We start from the raw sequence: 26697 nt of genomic DNA, 5'->3' as shown, positions 1-26697 counted from the left end.
GCGACGTAAAACAAGTTGTTCAAAAAATAATTGTATACTCACGCCATACTTCTGTTTAATTGTAATACATGTGCAATATTGTTTCGTTGGTGAAAGTTTTATTGTATAGTATTGATCAAAATCTCAAAAAACTATAACGGTCAACCTTTACTCTCTGTCGAAATTCACTCAAAGAGCATCAAAAACTTACCATTTTGTAGCTTTCTTTTTCAGTTTTGATGTGTATAACCCCCGCCCGCTATATCCCTCAAACCCGGGTACATTTTGTTGTCTATACATTTTTTGCCCAATCCCCGCTACTGGTTACTCCTACCACAAAATAATGCGCGGATACACAGTGTGAGGTTTTGATGAAAGGGAAACTAAACGTGACGCCCGCCTATTCACGCCCGTTCGGAACGTAGATTGGAAAGGAAGAGTGGGAGGCCGAGTGTAGCGCTACACTGCTGAATGCTGTATGTGCTCTGCTCTGTGCATCGCGCAGAACGTGGAATGCAAAGAGTTTAATGAACGCTAACAGAAGGGGGAGGATGCCACGATGCCGCTCAGCAGAAGTGACGTACACAGATTCCTGCACGCGGATTGGTAGACAGCATAACGTACTATGCGGACAGAATACAAGAAGGTGTTGTGGAGCAGGTGACTCAATTTTAGTACCCAATCATATAACGCAGATTTACTGACGAACAATGTACAAGTACACCTCTTTACGTATATGTTTCTTCTTCTCTTTAAATCCGCCATATTATCTGTGTAGGAGCGCGCTGTAGGCAACGATCGACTCTCATCGAGCGATTAAGACCGACTGCGGAATGTGTGCAGCTTTCAGTTGTTCGCGAGCCGCGGTTGAGAGAAGTTGCGGGTGAGGTTGGTTAGTTTGTGGTCCTGTAGCTCGTACGACCGGAATGTCTGTCCAGAAATTGAAAAGGTAAATGAGAAGTTGCTTATTGTTTTAAATTAAATCGTGCATGTATTGTTTTTGTGCTAAAGCAGATACTGGACCTTCATAGGACCCATTTGACAGTTCGTACTTATACCCGGTCTGTTTACCATTGTTTTGAAGACAGAAAAATTATATTGGACCTCATTGAAGTTATTTATAATAATAAAGTATTTTCTGCAGCCCGTGGCCAGATACATACGATCCAAACTATACAAGAAGAGCTAAATTAAATTAGCGAGTTCATTCGCTGCAGAATTTGGTTAGTGTATTCTTTAATTTTCCTGACCCTGTTGCCTAAATATAGGCTAGGGCTAGCATAGTAGTAGTGTTTACATCGTGTAAGGGGCGTGGGAATCAGTCTCGTGTACTTGGTGCATGATAACCTGCACCAATGTGGTGTCTAGAATAGTGAAAAAAATGTAATCAGCTGAGAGTAAAGCCGGACTGAGTGACTCTTGACGGTAGAGCACTGGCTTTCTGAGCCCAAGTTGGTAGGTTCGATCCCAGCTCAGTCCGATGGTACCTGAAGGTGTTCGAATACGTCAGCCTTTTATAGGTAGATTTGCCGGCACGTAAAATAACTTTTGTGAGACAAAATTCCGGCAGCTTAAGTTAAGCTTTCCCAAAAATGCCCCTATATTATGGTATGCTTGGATGGCGTCTGGTTGTTTTGTTTTATCACGTACAAATAAAGAATTGTTTCTAAAGGTACGGTACTGGATATCAACTTCTAAGAAAGTACAAACTGTTTATTTCCAGAATGTGAAGACTGTGCTTGTCTACGTTGGAAAAACATAACTTTGTTTTCATTTTCCGCTTACTGCCAATGAATGTGGAATTTTTAAAATAAGTCATGTTCCTGCGGTTCGGATTCCACAAAATCATTGGTGGTCCCGTGACTATAATTACAATATAAACTGTCACATAAAAACTACCCGCTTCATTTCTACTTACCCCTAGGTATGATTGCGAAACGTAGGAGTTCTTAATAGATATATCTTTCAATCCGGTGGTATTTGAAGGTGTTCAGATGTGGGACAAAATTCCGGCACCCCGGCGTCTCTGAAAGCCGTACAGCTGTAGTTAGTGGGATGTAAAACTATTATTATTATTATTATTATTATTATTATTATTATTATTATTATTATTATTATTATTATTATTATTATTATTATTATTATTATTAGTAGTAGTAGTAGTAGTAGTAGTAATAGTAGTAGTAGCAGCGATGATATGTCAAGTATGAGTGTTTCATCAAAATCCCAAGCGGGAACTTCATGCAGCATTTTTGTCAGTCGTATCACCCTGTTTGGGTCCCTCAAACCACTATTAAATTTATGGCAAGGCCAGCAATCTGCTAAGGCGAGGGGATTTCTACTGTGCTTGACCCCTCGGCATGATTCGAGTAATTCAGACAAATATTATAACCTGACGATCTCAGTGACTCAACCTATTTGCAAGATAACAGATTTGGTCCCATCTGAAGTGTGTTTAAACGCTTTTGTTTTCCTGCACGTTAAAGAACCCTTCTGGAACAAAACTCCGGCACCGTGACTTCTCTTAAAATCTACAGCAATTGAAGAGACTTAAAGGGAGGTGTTCGATAAACTTCCTGCTTCTATGAAATTATTTAAGAATAGTTACACAACTGACAGGAAATCTGCCACCTGAGCGACTGCCCTAAATGCAGATCACTTGATTGATTGATTGATTGATTGATTGATTGATTGATTGAAAAAATAACATCGTATTTAGTATTACAACCGAGTGGTTCATACAGATATTCGTCAAATAGGGGAGGGGTTCATTTTTAAAACTGGTTATTCAAATGCAGTTTACCGGTGGTATAATAATAATAATAATAATAATAATAATAATAATAATAATAATAATAATAATAATAATAATAATAATTAGTACGTTTACATGGGGATTGAGATCGATTTGAGTACACTTACCGTATTGAATACGATCCCCGTTTACATGTGGTATTTGAGTATCGTATTGAATCCGCCAGGCAACATCGACGTATACAGACGATGCAGAATTGTTGTAAAATCGATATCACCTCTTAGAATTTAAAAACTCCAAATGAAGTAGAAGCCTAGGAGATAACTTTCAGTTTTAAAAGTATGTGTGGTATTCCAAATGTAATTGGTGCAATAGATAGAACGTACATTCCAATTTTACCCCCAACAGAAGGTTATCGTGATTTTCTTAATCGCCAAGGCTGGCTGTCTTATAAATATGATTCCAGTTGCTGATCATTTATACAGGTAATATATTTACTGGTTTATTATATTTGTCATTTCGACAGAGCTTTAATGATGATGATTTTGTCAGAACAAACATGGAGTGTGTGCGCAGTCGTTTTCAATACGATCTCAGTACGATCCGCGTTTACATGGAACTCAATTCGAACTGAGTACGATACGATCCCAGATTTTACCGTATCGACCTTGAGACTCAATCCGAACTGAGTCCCCGTTTACATGGCGTTTTCAATACGGGAAGTGTACTCAGATCGATCTGAATCCTGCATGTAAACGCAGTAAATATTTCCTAGCGTGTAGTCTCGCATTGGTGCAGGGTCCGCTTTTAAACATGCCATCACTTCCCGTGTAGTCACAAAACTCACGAGTCTCCACTCACTAATTCCAGGAAGAGGATTAGTAAGAACAGGGCCAGTCTCAAAACTCACGAGCAGGGCCAGTTCTTTGAATGGATTAATGTCCACCCTATTAGTGATGGGATAATATAATACTTTTAACAATGGAATAACTTCAATTTAAATAATTGAATGAATAATCAATTTAAATAATCGAATGAGTTTCAGATATCATTCAGTTATATCGCACAAAATAATCGGATGCATCATGAATATTTTTTTTCGGTTTAAGTGTGTCGGGTATACAATCTTTTGAAATAAGCGAATAGATGAACTCTTACGAAAAATAGAAATACGCTTTTTATTTCAAATGAATCTCCAAGTGTTGAAATTAAATGAGTGAATTAACTGTCTTAATCTTTAATACCTCTAAATAGAATTCCTTATTCGAGTGAATGCCGCCTTCTGGCCGCATAATGGAACTAAGCCCCAATACTACCAACTGACAAGTATCTTTTAACTAGCGGCGGGCAATATACCTACCTCAATTTTATGTCGTCCAGCTGCATGCATAGATTGTTAGCATGCTGGCCTTTGGTCCAAGGGGTCCAGGGGGTCTCGGGTTCGATTTTCGGTCGGGTCGGGGATTTTAATTTTCATTAGTTAATTCCTATGGCTCGGGGACTGGGTGTTCATGCCGTCTTCAGCATAAGACTTCATCTTAGGTAGGGCCTCATCCTCACAGACGTGCAGGTCGCCTACACGGCGTCAACACTAAAGACCTGCACCAAAGCATTCCGGAGGCCGCACCCCATTATTATAAATGTATGTGAAAGGTAAAACATGCATTATATTAGCTTTAAGACAACGGCAACATATTTTAATAATAATAATAATAATAATAATAATGATAATAATAATGATCATAATAATAATAATAATAATAACGAGCCTCCGTGGCTCAGGCGGCAGCGCGCCGGCCTCTCACCGCTGGGTTCCGTGGTTCAAATCCCGGTCGCTCCATGTGAGATTTGTGCTGGACAAAGCGGAGGCGGGACAGGTTTTTCTCCGGGCACTCCGGTTTTCCCTGTCATCTTTCATTCCAGCAACACTCTCCATTATCATTTCATACCATTTATCACTCATTAATAAATCACCTTGGGAGTGGCGACCCCATTGTAATAACAGACTATATATGTTTCATTCATTACATCCCTGACCCGGTCAATGACTGGAAAACAGGTTGTAGGTTTTCATTTTCAATAATAATAATAATAATAATAATAATAATAATAATAATAATAAATAATACACCTTGGTCTCTTTCATTCACCAGCCATTATTTTTCCCCTGTGGGTTGGGGTGGCAGAATAACACCCACAGTACCCCCTGCCTGTCGTAAGGGAAGCGTGAGTCACCGCGCATTTCATCCCTCCTGCGGTCATCGCAAGCACCTGCTGTCCGGAGTCGTGAATTTTGAGACTCATTAGAATGTTTACTTTAGCTACCAGTTTGTAGTCGTGAGTTTTGATACTATTTGTAACTAATGTTAGCCCGTGAGTTTTGACACTGGTGAGTTTTGAGACGTAACCCCACTTCCTGCTGCCAAGGCCGTCAGCTTCAGTGATGCCTACAACACTAGTTTTCCTTGAAGCACTCCATCGATCGCTTTTTGGGACGATCTCGCGATCGAGAACCTCCAAGATCAAAATGGAAGTGACTAAATGGGTTGCTATATTTCTAGAAAATAGATCTCAGAGAATTAGAGTAGGTGAAGCTTTATCTGACCCTGTAATAATTAAGAGGGGAATTCCTCAAGGCAGTATTATTGGGCCTTTGTTTTCTTATATATATAAATGATATGAGTAAAGGAGTGGAATCGGAGGTAAGGCTTTTTGTGGATGATGTTATTCTCTATAGAGTGATAAATAAGTTACAAGATTGTAAGCAACTGCAACGTGACCTCGAAAATGTTGTGAGATGGACAGCAGGCAATGGTATGTTGATAAACGGGGTTAAAAGTCAGGTAACCGGGCGAGTTGGCCGTGCGTGTAGAGGCGCGCGGCTGTGAGCTTGCATCCGGGAGATAGTAGGTTCGAATCCCACTATCGGCAGCCCTGAAAATGGTTTTCCGTGGTTTCCCATTTTCACACCAGGCAAATGCTGGGGCTGTACCTTAATTAAGGCCACGGCCGCTTCCTTCCAACTCCTAGGCCTTTCCTATCCCATCGTCGCCATAAGACCTATCTGTGTCGGTGCAACGTAAAGCCCCTAGCAAAAAAAAAAAAAAAAGTCAGGTTGTGAGTTTCACAAATAGGAAAAGTCCTCTGTTTTAATTACTGCGTTGATGGGGTGAAAGTTCCTTTTGGGGATCATTGTAAGTATTTAGGTGTTAATATAAGGAAAGATCTTCATTGGGGCAATCACATAAATATGATTGTAAATAAAGGGTACAGATCTCTGCACATGGTTATGAGGGTGTTTAGGGGTTGTAGTAAGGATGTAAAGGAGAGGGCATATAAGTCTCTGGTAAGACCTCATCTAGAGTATGGTTCCAGTGTATGGGACCCTCACCAGGATTACCTGATTCAAGAACTGGAAAAAATCCAAAGAAAATCAGCTCGATTTGTTCTGGGTGATTTCCGACAAAAGAGTAGCGTTACAAAAATGTTGCAAAGTTTGGGTTGGGAATAATTGAGAGAAAGAAGAGCTGCTCGACTAAGTGGTATGTTCCGAGCTGTCAGCGGAGAGATGGCGTGGAATGACATTAGTAGACGAATAAGTTTGAATGGCGTTTATAAAGGTAGGAAAGATCACAATATGAAGATAAAGTTCGAATTCAAGAGGACAAACTGGGGCAAATATTCGTTTATAGGAAGGGGAGTTAGGGATTGGAATAACTTACCAAGGGAGACGTTCAATAAATTTCCAATTTCTTTGAAATCATTTAGGAAAATGCTAGGAAAACAACAGATAGGGAATCTGCCACCTGGGCAACTGCCCTAAATGCAGATCAGTATTTATTGATTGATTGAACAAGTCCGCCTCTCTGGTGTAGTGGTTAGTGTGATTAGCTGCCACCCCCGGAGGCCCGGGTTCGATTCCCGCACTGCCACGAAATTTGAAAAGTGGTACGAGGGCTGGAACGGGGTCCACTCAGCCTTGGGAGGTCAAATGAGTAGAAGTGGGTTCGATTCCCACCTCAGCCATCCTTGAAGTACCTAACGTAAGGCCACGGCCACTTTCTTCCCTCTTCCTTGTCCATCCCTTCCAATCTTCCCAGCGCCCCCCCCCCCCCTCACAAGGCCCTGTGCAGCATAGCACGTGAGGCCGCCTGGGCGAGGTACTGGTCATTCTCCCCAGTTGTATCCCCTGACCCAATGTCTCACGCTCCAAGACACTGCCCTTGAGGTGGTAGAGGTGGGATCCCTCGCTGAGTCCAAGGGAAAAACCAACCCTGGATTAAGAAAAAAAGAAAGAAAGAAAGAAAGAACAAATAAGTTCACTAGTAGCCAAAACGATACTATGGTGAGACTTGTCATGTCCTTATGCGATTTTAGTTATGAGATAAATTTAATCGAATAAAAAATTCAAACTCTTTTAGGGCAGTACCATTTAGAAAACAACGGGTTAAGTGGAACAGCGACATAGTGGGCGGCACACGCTACACCGCGAGCGTGCAGCACGATACAGAGTTCTGTCGTTTGTTTAAAAATGGAAGACCCCAGCTTTTTCATAGGAAATGTTTAGTGACCACCATGGGCTGTTTAAAAGCAATTTTTGTGAATGGGCTACAGCTATTGGGGACGAAGTCTTGTAGGACTCTGAGAAATCTGGGAATAAAAACTGAAAATTTTGTTAGAAAAAAAGAATCGGTTATTTGAATTATTTGCTATAAAGTATAGAAAATTCTCTTAAGAATGTTTATATCTGATTCCCAGGATGAATGGTCAGCATACTGGCGTAGGGCCCAGGGTTAGTTTTAGTACACGCTTCCCCTACACAGAAAATATCACTACTAACCGCCACAGAAGCACGCAATAGTGAATATATCCTCGCCCCCCCCCCCCCACACACACCCATAGGACTGGCGTCAGGAAGGGTATCCGTTTAAACCGGGATTAATCTACATTAGCTTTGATCCCAGATAACTCGGACAAAGGCCAGGAACGTAGAAGCATCTCGCTGTTTCTCTGAAACATGATCCACACATTCTTTTAACAAATGTGTTAAAAACTGAAGGCAACATATGCATCATAAATTTCTTGGCTTATAGTTATAACCATTCAAATAAATGTACATATACAGTCATGGAAATAAGTATTTATAGACTGTAGCGTAGAAAAGTAAACTTTATTTTTACCGCTGTTAAAAATACACAGGCATTGTTCAATCACAACTACAGCACTACAGGTAGAAAACCGAGCATTTACGAAACGTAATACAGAAATACACTGGCAAGGTTTTTTTTTTTTCCATTTCATTGTGAATGTACAGTTAGAATCAAAAGTATTCGGACAATTCAGCATTTTCTATATAGAAGATAATACTTCCACTCCTATGAGTAGGAAGTGAAATTCGGCATGTCAGATGTACGTACCGAGCTCGATAGCTGCAATCGCTTAAGTGCGGCCAGTATCCAGTTTTCGGGAGCTAGTGGGTTCGAACCCCATTGTCCGCAACCCTGAAGATGGTTTTCCATGGTTTCCCCATTTTCACACCAGACAAATGCTGGGGTTGTACCATAAAGCCACGGCTGCTTCCTTTCCACTCCTAGCCCCCTTCCTCCCATCGTCCCCATAAGACCTATCTGTGTCGCTGGAACGTAGCCTAAAGCAATTTGTAAATTTAAAAAAAAATCAGATGAACGCTATTACTAGTGAGTTTAGCTCCGCAAACAAGCGAGATTTGTTTACCAGTCCCGTTCTTATACTACAAACACCAATGATTGGAGGAGGTGGCCTACTCTACGCTCCGAAAGTATTCGGACACGTAACGAAAGAGAAACCAGTGAGTGTTAGGCCGTCTCTCGCGTGTATCAGAACCATATCGAACCTCAGGAGTAGTGCCGTACGTTGCGGCAGGTGGACAGCAGTGAAATCAACATTAGAAATACGGAAACATAAAATGGGTCACAAAGGTAAGGAGACGACGCAGGATGAAAGAAAATTGATCATAAGGCTACATAATAAAATAAAATCATTGAATGGAATAAGCCGGATTGTTAATAGACAAATTTGGTAGGAACAAATCCGTCCAAAACAGGCCTAGAACTAGACCACCGCAAATCCTCGCACCATGTGATAGTGTTATCCACTGATCTATTTTAAAAAAATGTCTGCTCCGAAGATGGCAGCTGAATTACGTAACACCGGTGACAGTTTCAGCGGACACAGTACGGCATGTTTGTAATCGTGAAGGGCACCACGGTCTAGTCAGTCGGAATAAGTTATGATTGAATGAAACGAACAGGAACAAAGCGACTAGAATTTGCTTTTAAATATAAGGAATAAACTGAGGAATTGTCAGAAAAGGTGGACAGATGAGAATAAATTCAACGCGTTTGGTTCAGATGGAAAGGCGAAGGTAATGAGGAAAGCGAACGCTGAACTGGAGCCTCAGAGCATATTTTCAACTGTTAAACATGGAAGTGGCTCGGTATACAATGTGGGACTGCATGAGTGCACTCAGTGTGCGGGAACCTGCACATTATTGGTGTGTGGACCACAGAATGTACCTGAACATCCTTAAACAAGAACTACCAACCAGTGCGGAAAAATGGAGGTGACGACGACTGGATCTTTATGCAAGACTAGCTGTTTCCCGCAGCTTTGCTTGCGTGAATTTTTTAATTTGATAAAAGTAATTGTTCCTCCGTACTGCACAAAGACATTACCTGAAAATCCCCAAAGTATAAAAACTCACCGAAAATCATAGTTTTCCTTACCCCAGAACCTCTTCGTAAACCACGTTTGGGGTATTATCTTTTGAGGCTAAGATGACCAGGCTACTGGCAGAGCTAACTGTGTACGATGCGACATAGAACTGTAAAGTCGAAAAAAACGTGTTTCTTTCTTTTAAAGGAGATTTCAAGAACATATTTCCACGTCTGTAACATCATCAGTTTTTTTTTGAGATATACAATCACTCCCATAAATATTCGGCCACTGATAAAATCCGCGGCAAAGTGATAACATTAACGTAACCATGGGCAGAATGTGAAACCAAATGTGTCCAACTAATTGAACTACATGTGTTTGCTTATGCAGAAGAGGAATCACGGAGCACTGATGTACAGTATGCTGTAAAAGAAAGGACATTGCGCACATGGTGAAATGACACGCCTCAAATATATTCGGTCACCCGGAAAGGCCGGGATTGTCGCTTTGTTCATTGACGGCGAGAGAGCTCATAGTGTTCAAAACGTTCAGTTCAGTAGTGCGGGGCCGCAAGACGTGTCGTGCCGAAGTCATTTCCTGCAGTGTTGCGGACTGATATCAAATGGGGTGCAAAAGACAAAACACCACCATGTTTGAAGAACGCCAGCTCGTGATATTCCATCATTCTCGAGGTAAATCGCATAGAATGTTATCGCAGATGCTTAAAATAAGCAGAACAGCAGTTGGAGACAGGCAGACCAAGAAGGCGGACAGAACGAGAGGAGCGGTTTGTGCTTCGGAATGTGAAACGAATTCCGAAAATTAGTGCCCCGAAACTGGCAGCAGCTGTTTTAGAGGGGTGTGGAAAGAATGTGGGTACTGAAAGCGCGCGAAGAGCACTGCGAAGTAATGAGTCCTTTGAAAGAAGAGCTAGGAGGAAACCATACATTAGTGCGGTAAATAAAAATAAGCAGCTGGAGTTCGCAAAAACCTACGTAAGCAAACCCAGTGCTTGGTGGGTGGATGTGTTATTTGTCGATGAGTCGAAGTTCAACGTATTCGGGTCCGATGGAAAGCAATTGGCGTGACGGAAACGTCACGAGGAACTGAAAACAAGCAATTTACAAGCAACGGTAAAATATGGTGGAGGAAGTGCAATGGTGTGGGGATGTGTAGCATCGAACGGGGTTTGTTCACTCAGTTTCACTGAACATACTTCGACAAAAGAGGGCTTTTGGCTATCTTCAAAAACAGTTTGCGACAATTTGCGGAACATGGTATACAGCGTACTTTCAAGTTCCACCCAGATAACAACCCTAAACACAAGTCGTAACTTGTCAGGGAGTGGCTGCTGTACAACTGTCCTAAGGTTTTAGAGACTCCACCACAATCAGCCGACCTGAACCTCATCGAGAATGTGTGGAGTAGAATGAAGGGAGCTCTGCAATTGCGGCCGCCAAGTTCCCTCACAGAATTGAAGAGGAGACCGCTACAAGAATGGGCGGCATTAAGCCCCGATTATACCAAGAAAGTTATCGCCAGTATGCCGAATCGACTGGAAGAGGTCATAAAACATCAAGTTGGACCTACGAAGTACGGAATGTGTAACAGGTTTGTCAATTATGCGAGAGTATTTTACTTTTTGTATAGTGGCCGAATATTTTTGAGGCGGCACTGGAATTACTGCTTTTATTTAAACTACGACAGATGGCGTACTAATGACTGTCAGAAGAGTTTGACTTTCACTACAATGTTTGTAGAACGTGTTATGATGTTTTCCTACATGTTTCGTTGTATTATACGTTATCATTATAGTGTAAGAACAGCTACCCAATAAAAGTATGTCAAAAATCAGAGTGACCGAATATTTATGGGAGTAACTGTAAGTATCCCCAAAAAATAATTCAAACCCTTTATCAGTCCTCCCCAACCCCCACCCCCATACCTAAGTGGATTTTCCGAAATAAAAATGCAAGTTTATTTATTTTTAAAGGAGATTCCGAATACCAGTTTTCACGTCTGTAACATCTTAAGTATCCGCCTCTGCGGTGTAGTGGTTAGTGCGATTAGCGGCCACCCCAGGAGGCCCGGGTTCGGTTCCCGGCTCTGCCACGAAATTTGAAAAGTGGTACGATGGCTGGAACGGGGTCCATTCAGCCTCGGGAGGTCAACTGAGTAGAGGTGGGTTCGATTCCCACCTCGGCCATCCTGGAAGTGGTTTTCCGTGGTTTCCCACTTTTCTCCTCCAGGCAAATGCCGGGATGGTACCTAACTTAAGGCCACGGCCACTTCCTTCCCTCTTCCTTGCCTATCTCTTCCAGTCTTCCCATCCCTCCACAAGGCCCCTGTTCAGCATAGCAGGTGAGGCCGCCTGGATGAGATACTGGTCATCCTCCCCAGTTTCATCTCGCGACCCAATGTCTCTCGCTCCAGGACATTGCCCTTGAGGCGGTAGAGGTGGGATCCCTCGCTGAGTCCGAGGAAAAAACCAACCCTGGTGGGTAAGCAGATTAAGAAAGAAAGAAAGAAAGAAAGAAAGAAAGAAAGAAAGAAAGAACATGTTAAGTATACGAGAGATACTCATCTTAATCATTCAACCGAGTTGTTAATTCCTTTCACCCCCTTAAGTGGGTTTTCCGAAAACAAAAAATACGCGTTTTTTATTTTTAAAGCAGATTCCAAATGCCACATTTTACGTCTGTAACATATTCAGTTTTGAGATAAAAGTATCCTCATAAACAGAATTTAACTCTTCTTCACTTATTTTCACCTCTCCTTTAAGTTGATTTTCCGAGAAAAATGAGTTACGGTTTCTTTTTTTTTAAAGGAGATTCCGGATACCAATTTTCACATCTGTAACATGGTAAGTGTATGAGAGATACTGTAGATATACTCATTTTAATAATTCAACTGCATTTCTTTTCACCCCTTTCAGTGACTGATTCATCATCGCCGAGCCAAAACTACTGGACATAAAAGAATGAAATTTTGGGGATACACTTACATTACAGTGTAGGTGCTCACCAGGGAAGGATTTTTGGATATACCGTCGCTAAGGGGTGAAAAGGGAGATAAATTTTTAAAATGAGTATATATTAGAGCACTATAATGTAGGTTTTCCAAAAGCCTCCGTGGCTCAGGCAGCAGCGCGCCGGCCTCTCACCGCTGGGTACCACGGTTCAAATCCCGGTCACTCCACGTGAGATTTGTGCTGGACAAAGCGGAGCGAAGACAGGCTTTTCTCCGGGTACTCCGGTTTTCCCTGTCATCTTTCATTCCAGCAACACTATCCAGTATCATTTCATTTCATCTGTCAGTCATTTATCATTGCCCCAGAAGAGCGCGACAGGCAGACACATTTCCTATCCTCGCCTGTTCATCCCATTCCTGACCCGGTCAATGTATGTTTTTCACTCGCTCGTATTCATTCGAAGGTCCCGGACTTGAGCGGGTTTCCCCGAGCGGAGAGCGCTTGAAACTATCCTGACGAGCGAACTGAAATGAAATGGCGTGTGGCTTTTAGTGTCGGGTAGTGGTGGGCAAAACTCTCGTTCGAGATACTCGAGACTGACGTCATCACTTGCGATGCATCTTCGAGGTCTGCGTAGGGATGGGCATTATTCTCGTATGAGATACTCGAGCCTGACGTCATTATCTCGATGCATCTCGAGGCATGCTCCAATTGGACCTCAGCCTGGACGAATATGGTAGAAACAGAAATGATTAGCAAACATTGAACTCGAGCTGTTAGTATGGCTCAGTTGGCTAAATAGCATCGTTGGGTATTATCCTCCGCTAGGTTTTGTGGTGGTTCGAATCTTCTCTTCAAATATTTTTGTTTGTTTTTGTTTTGCAATCGGAGTTTCGGCTACCAAACACACGCCTGTTCGTGCAGAAACAACCAAATCGCTAATAGAAGTAATTGCAACGTTACTGAACATACAAAATAACCAATAGATAATCAAATCTCTTCCACTTGAACACATGCAATATACACCAATCATAATGTAAACAAACTTGATTACCTCGTGGCCATGTCATCAGATCAGTTAGCTTTGTATCTGTATTGCACTGAAAATAGTACTCATAATAATGTTATTTGTTTTACTTCCGTCCTAAATGCTAGTTCTTGACAGACGCCGGGGTGTGGGAATTATGTCCCGCAGGAGTTCTTTAACGTGCTGGAAGCCAACGGCATGGAATTGTTACCTTTAAAAAAGTACACTGACAGAAAATATTGAACACACTGTGATAAAAGTGTGCGTGTTTCTACAGAGGTTATCGCATTACTGTGTTTTGTGTTGTGCGTTTTGGTTATTACATATTACAGGCTTTGTTACTCTGGGTTTTGTGTTGTACCTTTTGGTTATTGAATATTGCAGGCCTTTTCTCTGTTGTGAAGATATTTCCACAGAAATAAGGTTGTTTGCGGTAATAAAACCGAATAAATCATAATTTAATTACCGGTTCTACTCTATAACGAGCCACCGGAGACCACGGGTACCTTCTACCAATATACACAGAAGGTTTCCCTCAACAGTTTCCGAAAGTTTGTCGGCGGAGTTCGGCTTCATCCTGTGTATGTTCCTTCAGGTCGGATAATATTGTGGCTAGTCTTGAATGATCCTTTTCATGGAAACGATCAATTTGTTACCATACTTATATAAAAGTATCGATAGTCCAGAATGAGAATTAACCCGAGAACGAGTCCCTTTTCAGATACATGCACACATACACCAGTATCTTTATGGCATTACCGGTATATTTTCTTTTCTGTTCAAATTATTATACAACTCGATGCGTCGTAAAAGGAATGGTTTCAATAAAATGTTAAAAATATGTCACACTCTTCATTACTATTTATTTCACATACCCAGTCCCCGAACCATAGGAACTAATCAATGAAGAATAAAATGTCTTACCTAGTCGAGAATTGAACCCGGAAGCCCTTGGACCAAACGCCAGCACGCTAACCATTTCGCCGTGGAAGCGGACAGTGCATAAGTAAAATGCAGGGAGTACAGGTAGTAAGTTGACTGCGAGTAGATTAAAAAGAAGTGGGCGTATCGTCATTAATTGTTATAATGATGTTATTTGCCTTACGTCCCGCTAACTACTTATTAAGATTTTCGGAGACGTCATTAGTTGACCAGCAGGCGTAGTATAGTCGAGGGATAACATGCGCATGATGTCCCGATTCAAACTTCGAGATAGGATTACCGGTGCGGGTCATGGACTGCATCACTTGCTGGAAATGCATCGAGAGCTCTCGATACGTTTCCCAGCACTGCCTCGCCTGACGTCACTATACGGCATCGAGATAGCATCATGAGGCACGTACTGCATCGCTTGCTCAGAATACATCGGGAGCTTTGCATCACGCGACCCATCACTGCTGTCGGGAGTGTCCAAGGACATGTTCGGCTCGCCAGCTGCAGGTCTTTTGATTTGACGTCCGTAGGCCACCCGCGCGTTCTGAATGAGGATGGAATGATGATGACGACATATACACCCAGCCCCCGTGCCAGCGAAAAATTCCCGATCCTGCTGGGAATCGAACACGGGACCACTGTGAACAAAGGCTAGCACGCTAACCATTTAGCCATGGAGCCGAACGACGAGCGAACTATGCTCGCGAGGTGGACACTCGCAGGAAACAGGCCGTCATTTAAAATTTTATTAGAATGCGATAAAATGCCGTAACATTTACGTTTATACTGATTTGTCCTTTTATTAATTCATACCCGGAGCCATTTTCTTATTGCAGACACTGAATTAATGAAAATTAAATAAATAGGTCATTTTTATCTTGTAAACAACATTAATATAATTATCATTTTAAACTATACATTCGGATAAAATATATGTGAATTCAAACTCTGAACAACGAAATAAAATTAGTAAATTGTGTTCCTTCTCATTAGTTAATTCAATTTCTTACATATTGTTTGCCGTTACAATTGTTTATATATATACTAATGTATTTTTATTCTTGTACACCACACCGAACGTAAATTAAATTATGCCTTGGGATAAAAAGCATACCTGCCAACCCTTCCAATTTAGCTGGAAACTTTCCGTTTTTAACTCGTCTTCCGATTTTCCGATTTATTTTTAATTCTTCCTAACTATTTTTACAAATGTAAACTCTAGTACAGTCAATACTCTTCCCTTAGGATAAAGGATAAATTCTTATGTGCTTGTGTAATTTACCCAACTTCATTTTCAAGCGTTTTTATGTCATTCTTTATTTGGCGGTGTATCGTGTTTCCTGCTCGCTACAGCAGCTTACGACTGGGGATTCGGGACGGCAATCGTCGAGGCTAGCGAGCGCTAACGACTCAATCGGGGCAAAAGAATGAGTTTCATTTTGTGTGGTTCACGCACTATTAACATCGTTTCTGTGCGTAATTTCGTTCGAATTGTATGCCACGTGGTTCTTTTTTAGCGGTTCTGTGCTTTTCCCCGTGTCAAAGTCGTATGTTAATAATGTACGAGATATAACGATCTGTTTTGTACGAGGTAGTTTCGCGTATTTCAGTGCATTTTTGTTTATTCTTACTCCATAATTTTTATGAGTTGAATGTATTTCAGGGAGTTGTGTCGATGACAGTTTCTGGTATTTTCTCTTCACGTTATGGCCAAAAAAACATAACACACGTTATCTCCAGGTGTTCAGAGATACCTATAAAATTAAATTTCCGTTCATTTTACAGTCTAATAAAGGAGACTATTATGCGAATCACCTCGGGAGATAAATTTTTATTCGAGTTATCGAAATTTCGAGATATACAGAATATCGTTTTTGTGCATGTATAGCACATAATTGAATCATATGTATCTACGTGCTTTTACTGAATGCATTATGTTTAACGGTACTTAAAAATATACAAATAAACTCTATTTTACGGCATCACTTTAATTATAACACTCATTATAATAACTTTTTAGAAGACAGGACACAGTACATACAGTAGTGAAACAAGAAACATAGCTCCGTTAACGTTTGGAAAAAAAAAAATCCGTTAATCGCTTCTGTTTGTTGCGGTTAAACTTTCCTCCCTTCACGCTGAAACTTCTTGTCAATACCACCCAGCCGAGTTTCGTAAATGGAGCTTGTCATCCGCGACTTCTGGGCTTGCTTTCGTACGTGACCGGTAATTGACACCCGAGAAACGGCGAGGCTTTGCCGACTTGCCGATCACTAGAAGTTCGAGTTCTTCGGTTGCCGTCCTATTAGTTTCCAGCTTCACTTGAACCCTTTCTTTACTTAACGGTTCCTCACAAACCGCGAATGCCGTATTGCACAGTTAATGTTGCATAAAATTCGAGTTAGAGTATTTTTTGCTTCAAGGGAGGAAATGTTTGCTTCGAGAAATCGAGAAATTCGTATAACCGAATTTCGAGAATAGAGAAAGGACAAACGGCCGGAAAATCTAAGTTAGTTCGAGATACTGAAAATTCGAGTAATGGAGGTTAGAGATATCCAGGTTCGACTGTATTATTATTCGTATGTATGTGTCATAAATGAGAGTGATTAGGTACATTTCTTGTAAATCTTCTATTTTTGATTTCTAAAAGTTGGCAGCTATGAAAAAGTAACAATGATATAGATTTAGTGTACTTTTAAAAATACCACGTTGTAATTTGACCGAACAAGTTGTCCGTGCGGTCAGGGGTCGCGCAGCTATGAGCTGGTATTGAGGAGATAGTGGGTTGGAACCCCACTGTCGGCAGCCCGGAAGATGACTCCGTGGTTTCCCATTTTCATACAAGGCAAAAGCTAGGGCCACGGCCGCTCCCTCTAGCCCTTCACTCTCCCCGTCGCCGTAAGACCTATCTGTCTCGGTGCGACGTAAAATAAATTGCTAATAATAATAATAATAATAATAATAATAATAATAATAATAATAATAATAATAATTTGCTTACACTAGGTAAAGTTCAAGGGTCTTCAAGATATTTGATCCTCGATCGGACGTGAAAAAGATGTGTAAGTTCAGGCTTTATTCCCACTTAGATGAGTTTGTCTTTTGATTTCTTCTCTGTTATTTTCTCTAGTGTATTCTCTTGTTTGGTTAAACGGATGTCGCTAAGATAAGGCTTTTCATTGTTCATTTAGAATCAACCCAATGAGCATCTTCGCACTTACTTCAACGACCTTCGTTTGTGTTATGCAAGATGGTTTTAGTAGGGGTTATCCGTATTTACTCTTCCATACTGTGCACCAGTGTTGACTAGTTCTTGGGATATCTCACGAAAGCCATCACCCGACACGACCCTAAAAGGACGTAAATCAGAAGTGCACATTTTTACACATTTCTGCGTACCGGTAAGCTTGTAGTACAGTACTCTGTGTTCTATCGACACGTACTTTACAGACGTATGAACTCCATGGTAATATTATTGAATTTACGTTCCTTTAACGTGTGACCTCAGATGTGGTGGTGTAACGTTAAGGCTAAGCTAAGCTAAGCTACGCGGTGTTATGAAAAATATCTCTCCCAATGCATTTAAGTACGATGACGCAAACAGGCCGCTATGCTAAGCTAAGCCAGACAGATCGCTAGGCAGGCGATTTTCTTGGCTGTAGCTGGCCCGGCGCATGCGTTTTTCATTTCTGAGCAGTTGGTCTGGCGGGCTGTCGTGTGCAGTGTGTGTTTAGTCGTGTCGTGTGAGTCTCTTCTGATGGTACTTCGTTATTTTAATACAATGGATAACAGGCTAAAAGAACGACTAAGTGAGGAGGTGAAAAGGTATCCCTGCCTTTATGATACGTCATCAAATTACTACAGGGACTTGACAAAAAAGGAAAACTGTTGACAGGAAATAAGTACAGTACTTCAAATTGATTGCAAGTAGGCTACCATTTATAAATTAGCTATGTAATCACAATTTTCACAGTTCTAACTGTTTGAGAATAATACATATTTTTTTACATGGCTTTACGCACATTATTTACAATTTAGCAGATACAGTTGAAGCACCTGTTCTGTAACTTTATGCCATATCCTTGAATATATCAACAGTTACTATGAACGTGGAAGATAAAATAATAACTTATATTGTTTTAGGTAAAGAACTTAAAAAACTTACGGAAAAGACTGAGAGTCTGTTTTACGGAGGCACTAAAGAGACAGAAATAGAGTAAAAGTGGACAGGAAGGGAAAAAAAATGGAGTGGAGATTTCACAAACAAATGGAATTCCTTCTGCCTTATATTTCTACAGGAAGGTGAGCTGTCATTTTAACGCAGTAAGAGTAATATTTAAAATATTTTTAAAATGTTAAAAATCGATGAAGTTATGAGTGAATTTATATGTTGAGTATATTATAATTTTAAACGCATGTAATTCATTCGAGGTTATAAGAAAATAAGAACTTTTAGAATTATGTTTTGCAGCTAACCCAGTATAAACATCTCACTAATAAAATCAACATGAATGATTGTGTTTGAAGCACAAGGACTACGACAGTTCAATATGCCCATTCTCCATAAACTGATTCCCATGTGTCATTTCTTAATATACGTTTGGGTGTGTATTAATAGCTTAATTTTCTTTACAGTGCACATTCTAACATTGGCAGGCAGAAAACATCAAGGTCAAGAGATAGGCCTAACTGAAGTAGCCACCCAGATGACTGAGAGTCCAGAATGTGATGACCTACACTCATCACATAATATATCAGATTCATTATCTGTTCCGTCCGCCCCCCAATCTCAGCCAGTGTTTTTAGAGCTGGGAACGGAGCAGTTGCTCCTATGATTGCAATCGGTAGTCTGAGTACAGCTCTCCATCCGGTATTCTCCGGTAGTAAACTGTTGCTTAGAAACCAATCGGTGTTTCGGTGGGCGAGCGGAGGACGGAGGAACAGTACTGAATGTGTGCTAGCTTGCAGTTCCAGTAGTGGTGAGCAACGGTTGTGCTAGCGACGTAGTAAATACTGCTTTATGAAGAAGGTGAATATATGAAATATACATTCTCACTTATCGTTAGTGTTTTTTTTTTACAATTGGCTTTTTTTTTGCTAGGGGCTTTACGTCGCACCGACACAGATAGGTCTTATGGCGACGATGGGATAGGAAAGACCTAGGAATGGGAAGGAAGCGGCCGTGGCCTTAATTAAGGTACAGCTCCAGCATTTGCCTGGTGTTAAAATGGGAAACCACGGAAAACCATCTTCAGGGCCGCCGATAGTGGGATTCGAACCTACTATCTCCCGGATGCAAGCTCACAGCCACGCGCCTCTACGCGCACGGCCAACTCGCCCGGTACAATTAGCTTTACGTCGTACCGACACAGATGGGTCTTATGGCGACGATATGATAGGAAAGGGCTAGGAGTGGGAAGGAAGCGTCCGTGGCTTTAAGGTACAGTCGCAGCATTAGCCTGGTGTGAAAATGGGAAACCACGGAAAACCATCTTCAGGGCTGCCGACAGTGGGGTTCGAACCCACTATCTCCTGGATGCAAGCTCACAGCTGCGCGGCCCTAACCGCACGGCCAACTCGCCCGGCCGTTTAATAATATTAATATTTATTATATTATATACTCTATAGTTTTTATTATTATTATTATTATTATTATTATTATTATTATTATTATTATTATTATTATTCACCTCTGTGGTGTAGTAGTTAGTGTGATTACCTGCCACCCCTCGAGGCCCAGGAACGATTCCCGGCTCTGCCACCAAATTTGAAAAGTGGTATGAGGGCTAGAACGGGGTCCACTCAGCCTCGGGAGGTAAACTGAGTAGAGAGGGGTTCGATTATCTCCTCAACCATCCTCGAAGTGGTTTTCCGTGGCTTCCCACTTCTCCTCCAGGCAAATGCCGGGATGGTACCCAACGTAAGGCCACGGCCGCTTCCTTCACTCTTCCTTGTCTATCCCTTACCATCGTCCCACCCCCCACAAGGACTCTGTTCAGCATAGCAAGTGAGGTCGCCTGGGTGAGGTATTGGTCATCCTCCCAATCTGTATTCCCGACTAACGGGCGAGTTGTCCGTGCAGTTAGGGGCGCACAGCTTTGAGCTTACATCCGGGAGATAGTGGGTTCGAGCCCCACTGTCGACAGCCTTGAATGTGGTTCTCCCATTTTCGCACCAGGCAAATGCTGGGGCTGTACCTTAAGGCCACGGCCGCTTCCTTCCCACTCCCAGGCCTTTTCTATCCCATCGTCGCCATAAGACCTATCTGTGTCGATGCAACGTAAAACAAATTGTAAAAAAACATGTATCCCCGACCCAAAGTTTCACGCTCCAGGACACTGTCCTTGAGGCGGTAGAGGTGGGATCCCTCGCTGAGCCCGACGGTAAAACCAACCCTGTAGGGTAAACGGAAATATTATATTATTATTATTATTGTACGTTCCACTAACCACTTCTGTGGTTTCCTGCGATGTCGAGGTGCCGGCATTTTGTCCCACAGGAGTTCTTTAATGTACCGGTAAACCTGCCGATATGAGGCTGTCGATATGAGCACCTTCAAGTACCACCGAGCAAAGTCGGAATTGAAACCGCAAACTTGAGCTCAGAAGGCCAGCGCTCTACCGTCTGAACTACTCAGCCCGGTACAGCATATAAAAAAATCCAATCGGTTCTTTCTCTTTAGTAATAAATGAGGTACGAGTACAATTCATGTAAGAGCATCGTATGTAACACATGTTTACATTCAATGGAATATAATAATTACTTAAACGTTTTTACTATTAATAATACTGTAAGTACATTTGCAAGTGTATAATATATGGCAATATTCAGTCTACATTATTCTCTCCACTTCCACCTGTTGCAAACTGAATTTCAACAGATCAAAATCTGTTATGCATAGCGTAACAAATAATGCGGTAATCTTCAAACGACTGCAGTATTTAAATGACAAACGTAGAGGAAAACACATGTATCTGTGGAATTAGTACCGAAACCTAAATTGTAATTCCACCCAAGATCACCGTTAAAACATTGCCCACATTAAAGCATTTGAATTTTCCGCCAGTGAATTCAATCGGAGGGCTACGGGAGGTCTCCGAAAACGACTGCTCCGCTCCGCTCGTACCGTTCCCATCTCTACCACGAGTGTTCCTTGCTCGTCACGAGAATCACACTCGCTCCTAGTTCCGCTAGCGGGTGAAAAAGCCTCGCACACTCCCTCCATCTAGCGGTGTACTAGCCAACAAACTGATCCCTTGCTCACGCTCGAGCGAAACGCGACAGTGCAGGTCTCAAATCTATATCTCAAACTGAACATTTTAAAGACGTGAAAATTGGTATTTTAAATCTCCTTTAAAAATAAAGAAACTCGTATTTTTCAGTTTCGAAAAATTCATTTAAGGGAGTCAAAATAAGTGAAAAAGGGTTTGAATACTACTAGGGTACGCCATGTTGATAGCATTCCTGCCAAAATGTGTTCGTTTGTAGATACATTGTTAGCATCTTGTTTCCGTTTTAGAGGCCTCAGACACCCTTGATCATCGACCGCGGTTACTGGAGACGGTGCCGGATTGTGTCTGGGGGCCCTGGGCTATTTAAAAATGTGGGGCCCCTTCTTCGTAACCAACCTCCCCTTCCCCCCTCCCAGGCAGCACCGGGGAAGGTACCTGGGTCTTCGGGAGTGGCAGTAATTATTGCTACCACTACACCAACGAGATCGGCAATTTATTATTTACGACTTCGAGTATTCCATACAATGTGACTGAAATTTAAAATACACATTAGGATTCCCTTTCATTGTTCCTAAAACCATCTTCTTAATGCTCATGCTTTCCAATTCCATAAAGACCTAATCTCTCTTAAAACAGCAGACTTAGATATTACACTACTCGCTTACCTGTAGAAGATACCAATTCATCAGTAACAGTGTCTTCAGTCGTCGATGCACTTGTAGACTTCCTGTCAAATGTTGATATTTTCGGCAACTTTTCAATTTCTTTCAAATGTTGTTCCTTTAATTTACGTTTTTGGCAATACTAGGATATTTTCTATCCATTTTACAAGAACATTACAGTTGTAACTTACGAATGCTTCAATAATCAGAGGTGAACTGGAAGTTCTCTTCCTGATGCAAAGATATAGTATAGCATGCGCATTCCACCGTGCTTCCCCTGTCCCCTCCCGCTCACTTCCTAGACCTCTTCCCCCTTCCCCCTCTGCCCGTACTCGCAAGCTGCCAGATTAAAATTTTCGTCAGCAATAACCTTTACAATAATTACAGTAAGTAAGTAGCGAGCATTCGTGTCTCCAGACGGTAACTGATTCTAGCAACGAGGTGATGCACATGGAGCATTTATCTCCATCTTCGGATGGGGGTGTGAGTGTAGGTTAGGTAGCATTTCGCTGCTTCTAACCTAAACCTCAGAAGTCCACACCCACACTAGGGCACTGTTACGGTGGAATTGTAACGATTATGACGGGCATCTTGCTGAGCTACGTCAGCTCATTAGTGAGTACGTGGCGAGTATAGTCTGTATTCAGGAGACAAACTTCAGACCAGGTCATTATACGGTCGTGAGGAATTTCAGACTATACTCGACAGAACGATATTATGCCCACCGGGCGTCTGGTATCGTGGGTATTTTTGTTCGTTCTGATACCTACAGCGAAGAGGTTCCTCTAAGGACACCACTGGAAGTAGTTGCAGTGCGGGAACCGCTGCCTGTCATACCAACAATGTGTAACGTTTATTTTCCACCAGGCCCAGCCTCTTAACATAAATTATGTCGCTGATCTTTTAGATCAGCTTCCGCCTCCCTTCCTCTTATTGGGTGATTTTAACGCCCATCACCCCATATGGGGCTCTGAGACGCCTTGCCCCCGGGGACGAGAGCGGGAAAGGTTAGTAATAGAGTTGGATTTATGTATTTTGAACACAGGGGAACCAACTCACTTTAGTGTATGTTACGGCACATATCCTCGCATAAACGTAAGTCTATGCAGCCGAACGTTGGTTCCGCTGTTTCGGTGGAATACACACGATGATCTCTGTGATAGTGACCATTTTTCCATCATCCTTACTTTGTTGACACAAAAATTCGTCGAGTCTCCCCCTCGATGGATTTTTAAACATGCTGGGTGGCCAAAGTACACATCACTAACTGTCTTTAACGACGATATCAGGCGGACCGTCGGCGAGGAAATAACTTAAATCACACGAGTTATTCTTGCTGCTGCTGAGGAGTCCATTCCGTTCTTCTCAGGGATTCCTCGCCGAAAACTCGTTCCCTGGAGGAACGAAGAAATAGCAGCAGCTATCAAAGAACGCCGTCACGCTCATAAACCTTATCGTAGACAGCCTACTGTGGCCAACTTGGCAACATTTAAACTACTCCGCGTTAAGGCACAAGTTCTTATTCGCCAAAGTAAGAAAGCTTTGTGGGAGACATAAGTGTCGTCTATGACGTCACAAACTCAATCATCTCGAGTGTGGACTAAACTTCGACGTATTCCGGGTATCCAAGGATCATCTTCTGTACCGGGAATTTCTATTGCAGGCAATATCGTCACTGAACCCCTCTCGATTGCTAACAATCTTGCTAGCCACTTCGCGGATGTGTCCGACTCCGGGAATTACCATCGTGATTTCCTCGCTCTGAAGCGGGAGGCAGAACGTCATCTCATTTTTGCCACTCAAGATTCAGAGGACTATAACGTGCCCTTTACGGAGTGGAAACTCCGCAGCGCCTTAGCGCTTTGCAAGGACACGTCTCCTGGACCAGACAATATCCATAACCAGATGTTGAAACACTTTGGTGTGGACAGTCTTCTATATCTCCTTCGTGTGTTCAACCGAATCTGGATGGAGGGTGATTTTTCGTCTGTGGCGAGAGGGCATAGTCATTCCTTTTCTCAAGCCTGACAAAGATCCTAAGTATGCAGGAAGTTACAGACCTATTTGCCTTACAAATTGCCTGCGTAAGCTATTTGAGAGGATGGTAAATCGCCGATTTGTGTGGTGTCTGTAGAAACAAGGACTCTTGTCCGAGTACAGGTGTAGTTTTCGAGCCGCTCGATCGACCACTGACCACTTGGTACGCCTGGAGAGCTCTATCCAGGATGCGTTTCTCCGCAAACAGCATTTGGTAGCTGTTTTCTTTGACTTAGAGAAGGCCTACGACACCACATGGCGATATGGTATCCTTTCAGTCCTGCGTCAATGGAGATTCCGAGGTAACTTGCCGGTATTTATTGCTAATTTTTTGTCCCTCCGTCTATTCAGTGTCCGAGTAGGAAGGACATATTCGCAATGCCACGTTCAAGAAAGTGAGTCTCACAGGGATCGGTTCGTAGTGTCACTCTGTTCGCGATTGCCATAAACGGTATTGTTGCTGCTGCTGGTTCAGCAGTAATACCGTCGCTATATGTTGACGATTTTGCTCGCGTAATATGGCAGTCGCAGAGCGACAATTACAGCAAGCTATTAGGAGAGTGGAGCAGTGGACCTTAGAACATGGCTTTCGGTTTTCCACCGCAAAGACCTCTGTTGTCCACTTTTGTCGTCAACGTTCTCTTCATCCTCCTCCTGAAATTTATCTAGAAAATGTCGCTCTTCCCGTAGTTGACACTTACCGATTTCTTGGGCTCCTTTTCGATAGTAAATTATCGTGGGAGCCACACGTGCCGCAGCTAAAAGTGCAATGCACCAAGAGGCTTAATCTCTTGAAGTTTCTTAGCAGCACTAATTGGGGAGCGGATCGCACGGTGCTCCTACAATTCTATCGGGCACATATTTTATCCCGGTTAGACTAAGGCGATGCAGCATATGGCTCAGCAAGACCAAGTGTCCTTTCAAAACTAAACAGCATCCACCACAGCGGGGTTAGGTTGGCGACAGGAGCTTTTCGAACAAGCCCCATAGCTAGCCTGCTCGCTGAATCTGGTGTGCCACTTTTACACCTGAGGCGCTAGCAGCTCCTTCTGGCGTATGCTGCTAATTTGCGACAGATGCCACTTCACCCAAGCTATACTTGCGTATTCAACAACAGAAACCGTTGGTTGTACGCCGCTTATCTTCGAGCAACGCGGCCGGTTGGAATACGCTTGGATAGCAGGCACCGATTGTTTCACGTACCTTCGGTTCCTTGCCTTGTCAGACAACCAAGTGGGGTACTTCCGTGGTTAGTACGACGACCTGAAATAATCCTGGATCTGCACACTGGCCCGAAGGAAAACACGGACCCTTCGATTTATCGGAGGCTCTTCCTGTCCGTTGTTGGCCGGTATCCAGGGCCGGTCGTCGTTTACACGGATGGTTCAAGGACAGAAACGATGGTGGGCTGTGCGTTCGTTGTCGACAATGATAAGTTTCTTTTTGCTCTCCCGGAAACCTGTAGTGTGTACACAGCAGAGCTCTATGCTATCTGTGAAGCTCTGCGGTACGCACTGTCCGGTGAGCGCCGACACTTTCTTCTGTGTACTGACTCCTTGAGCTCACTACAGTCTATTGATACCTGTTTCCCTCGGCACCCTGCGGTGCAGCGGGTCCAGGACCTGCTGGCCGGGTGTTCGGATGCCGGCACCAGAATCACGTTTATGTGGCTCCCAAGCCACATGGGTGTAGAGGGAAACGAGTTAGCAGATAAGGCTGCCAAGGAGGAACGAACAATGCCCCCGTTGCCTTACAAGGTTCCAGCAAGTGATATTCGCACTCAGCTGAGACATCTGGTTATGTCCCAATGGGAGATGGAGTGGCAGGCCATTCCACTTCCAAATAAGCTGAGAGCGATAAAAGTAACAAGGAAGGTATGGAGGACTTCCCTTCGGGCTTCTCGGAGGGAAGCAGTGGTATTATGTCGTCTTCGGATCGGCCATGATATCCTGACGCACTCCCATCTGTTGAAAGGAGAACCCCCTCCGGTGTGTACTTGCGACCATCTTACCGTGGTACACATCCTTACGGAGTGTGTGGACCCGGTCGATCTGCGCCGTAGGCTTAACCTCCCGAGTACAATCTCCCTCATCCTGCGAGATGACGAGCAGTCAGCAGACCTCGTCATCAGTTTTGAGGGATAGCCTTTTTTATCGTGTGAAATGATGTCCTTTGTCCTAGTATATTTGTGTTAATTGCACTTTTATCCCATCGACTTTATTTTAGTTTGTGTTGCGTATTTTAATGTGTTATTTTAACGTCTAACGTGAATTACATATATCTGTACTTCCAGGCAATGTCTTATTCCTTTGATACCTGTATTTTCTATTATTTTATTAGAAAACTAGCAAGATACCCGTGCTTCGCTACGGTATTGTACTGAAATTTATAATTGAATGCTTATT

The 26697-nt window shown here is 42.6% G+C and overlaps 1 protein-coding gene across 1 annotated transcript in view; it reads left to right on the top strand.

Moving 5' to 3' along the window:
• The first annotated feature begins 794 nt into the window (after positions 1 to 794).
• LOC136864294 (xanthine dehydrogenase) overlaps positions 795 to 26697 on the top strand; it is a 358258-nt gene continuing 332355 nt past the window's right edge. Inside the window, exon 1 of the mRNA XM_067141086.2 lies at positions 795 to 928. Within this exon, the coding sequence (XP_066997187.2) occupies positions 906 to 928 (23 nt within the window). The 5' untranslated portion in view covers positions 795 to 905. The remainder of the gene's footprint in view (positions 929 to 26697) is intronic.

The sequence above is a fragment of the Anabrus simplex genome, chromosome 2, assembly GCF_040414725.1.
Source record: "Anabrus simplex isolate iqAnaSimp1 chromosome 2, ASM4041472v1, whole genome shotgun sequence".
In the NCBI taxonomy this organism is placed as follows: domain Eukaryota; kingdom Metazoa; phylum Arthropoda; class Insecta; order Orthoptera; family Tettigoniidae; genus Anabrus; species Anabrus simplex.
The sequence above is the reverse complement of the archived record's forward strand: the minus strand, read 5'-3'. Positions and strand labels throughout refer to the sequence as shown.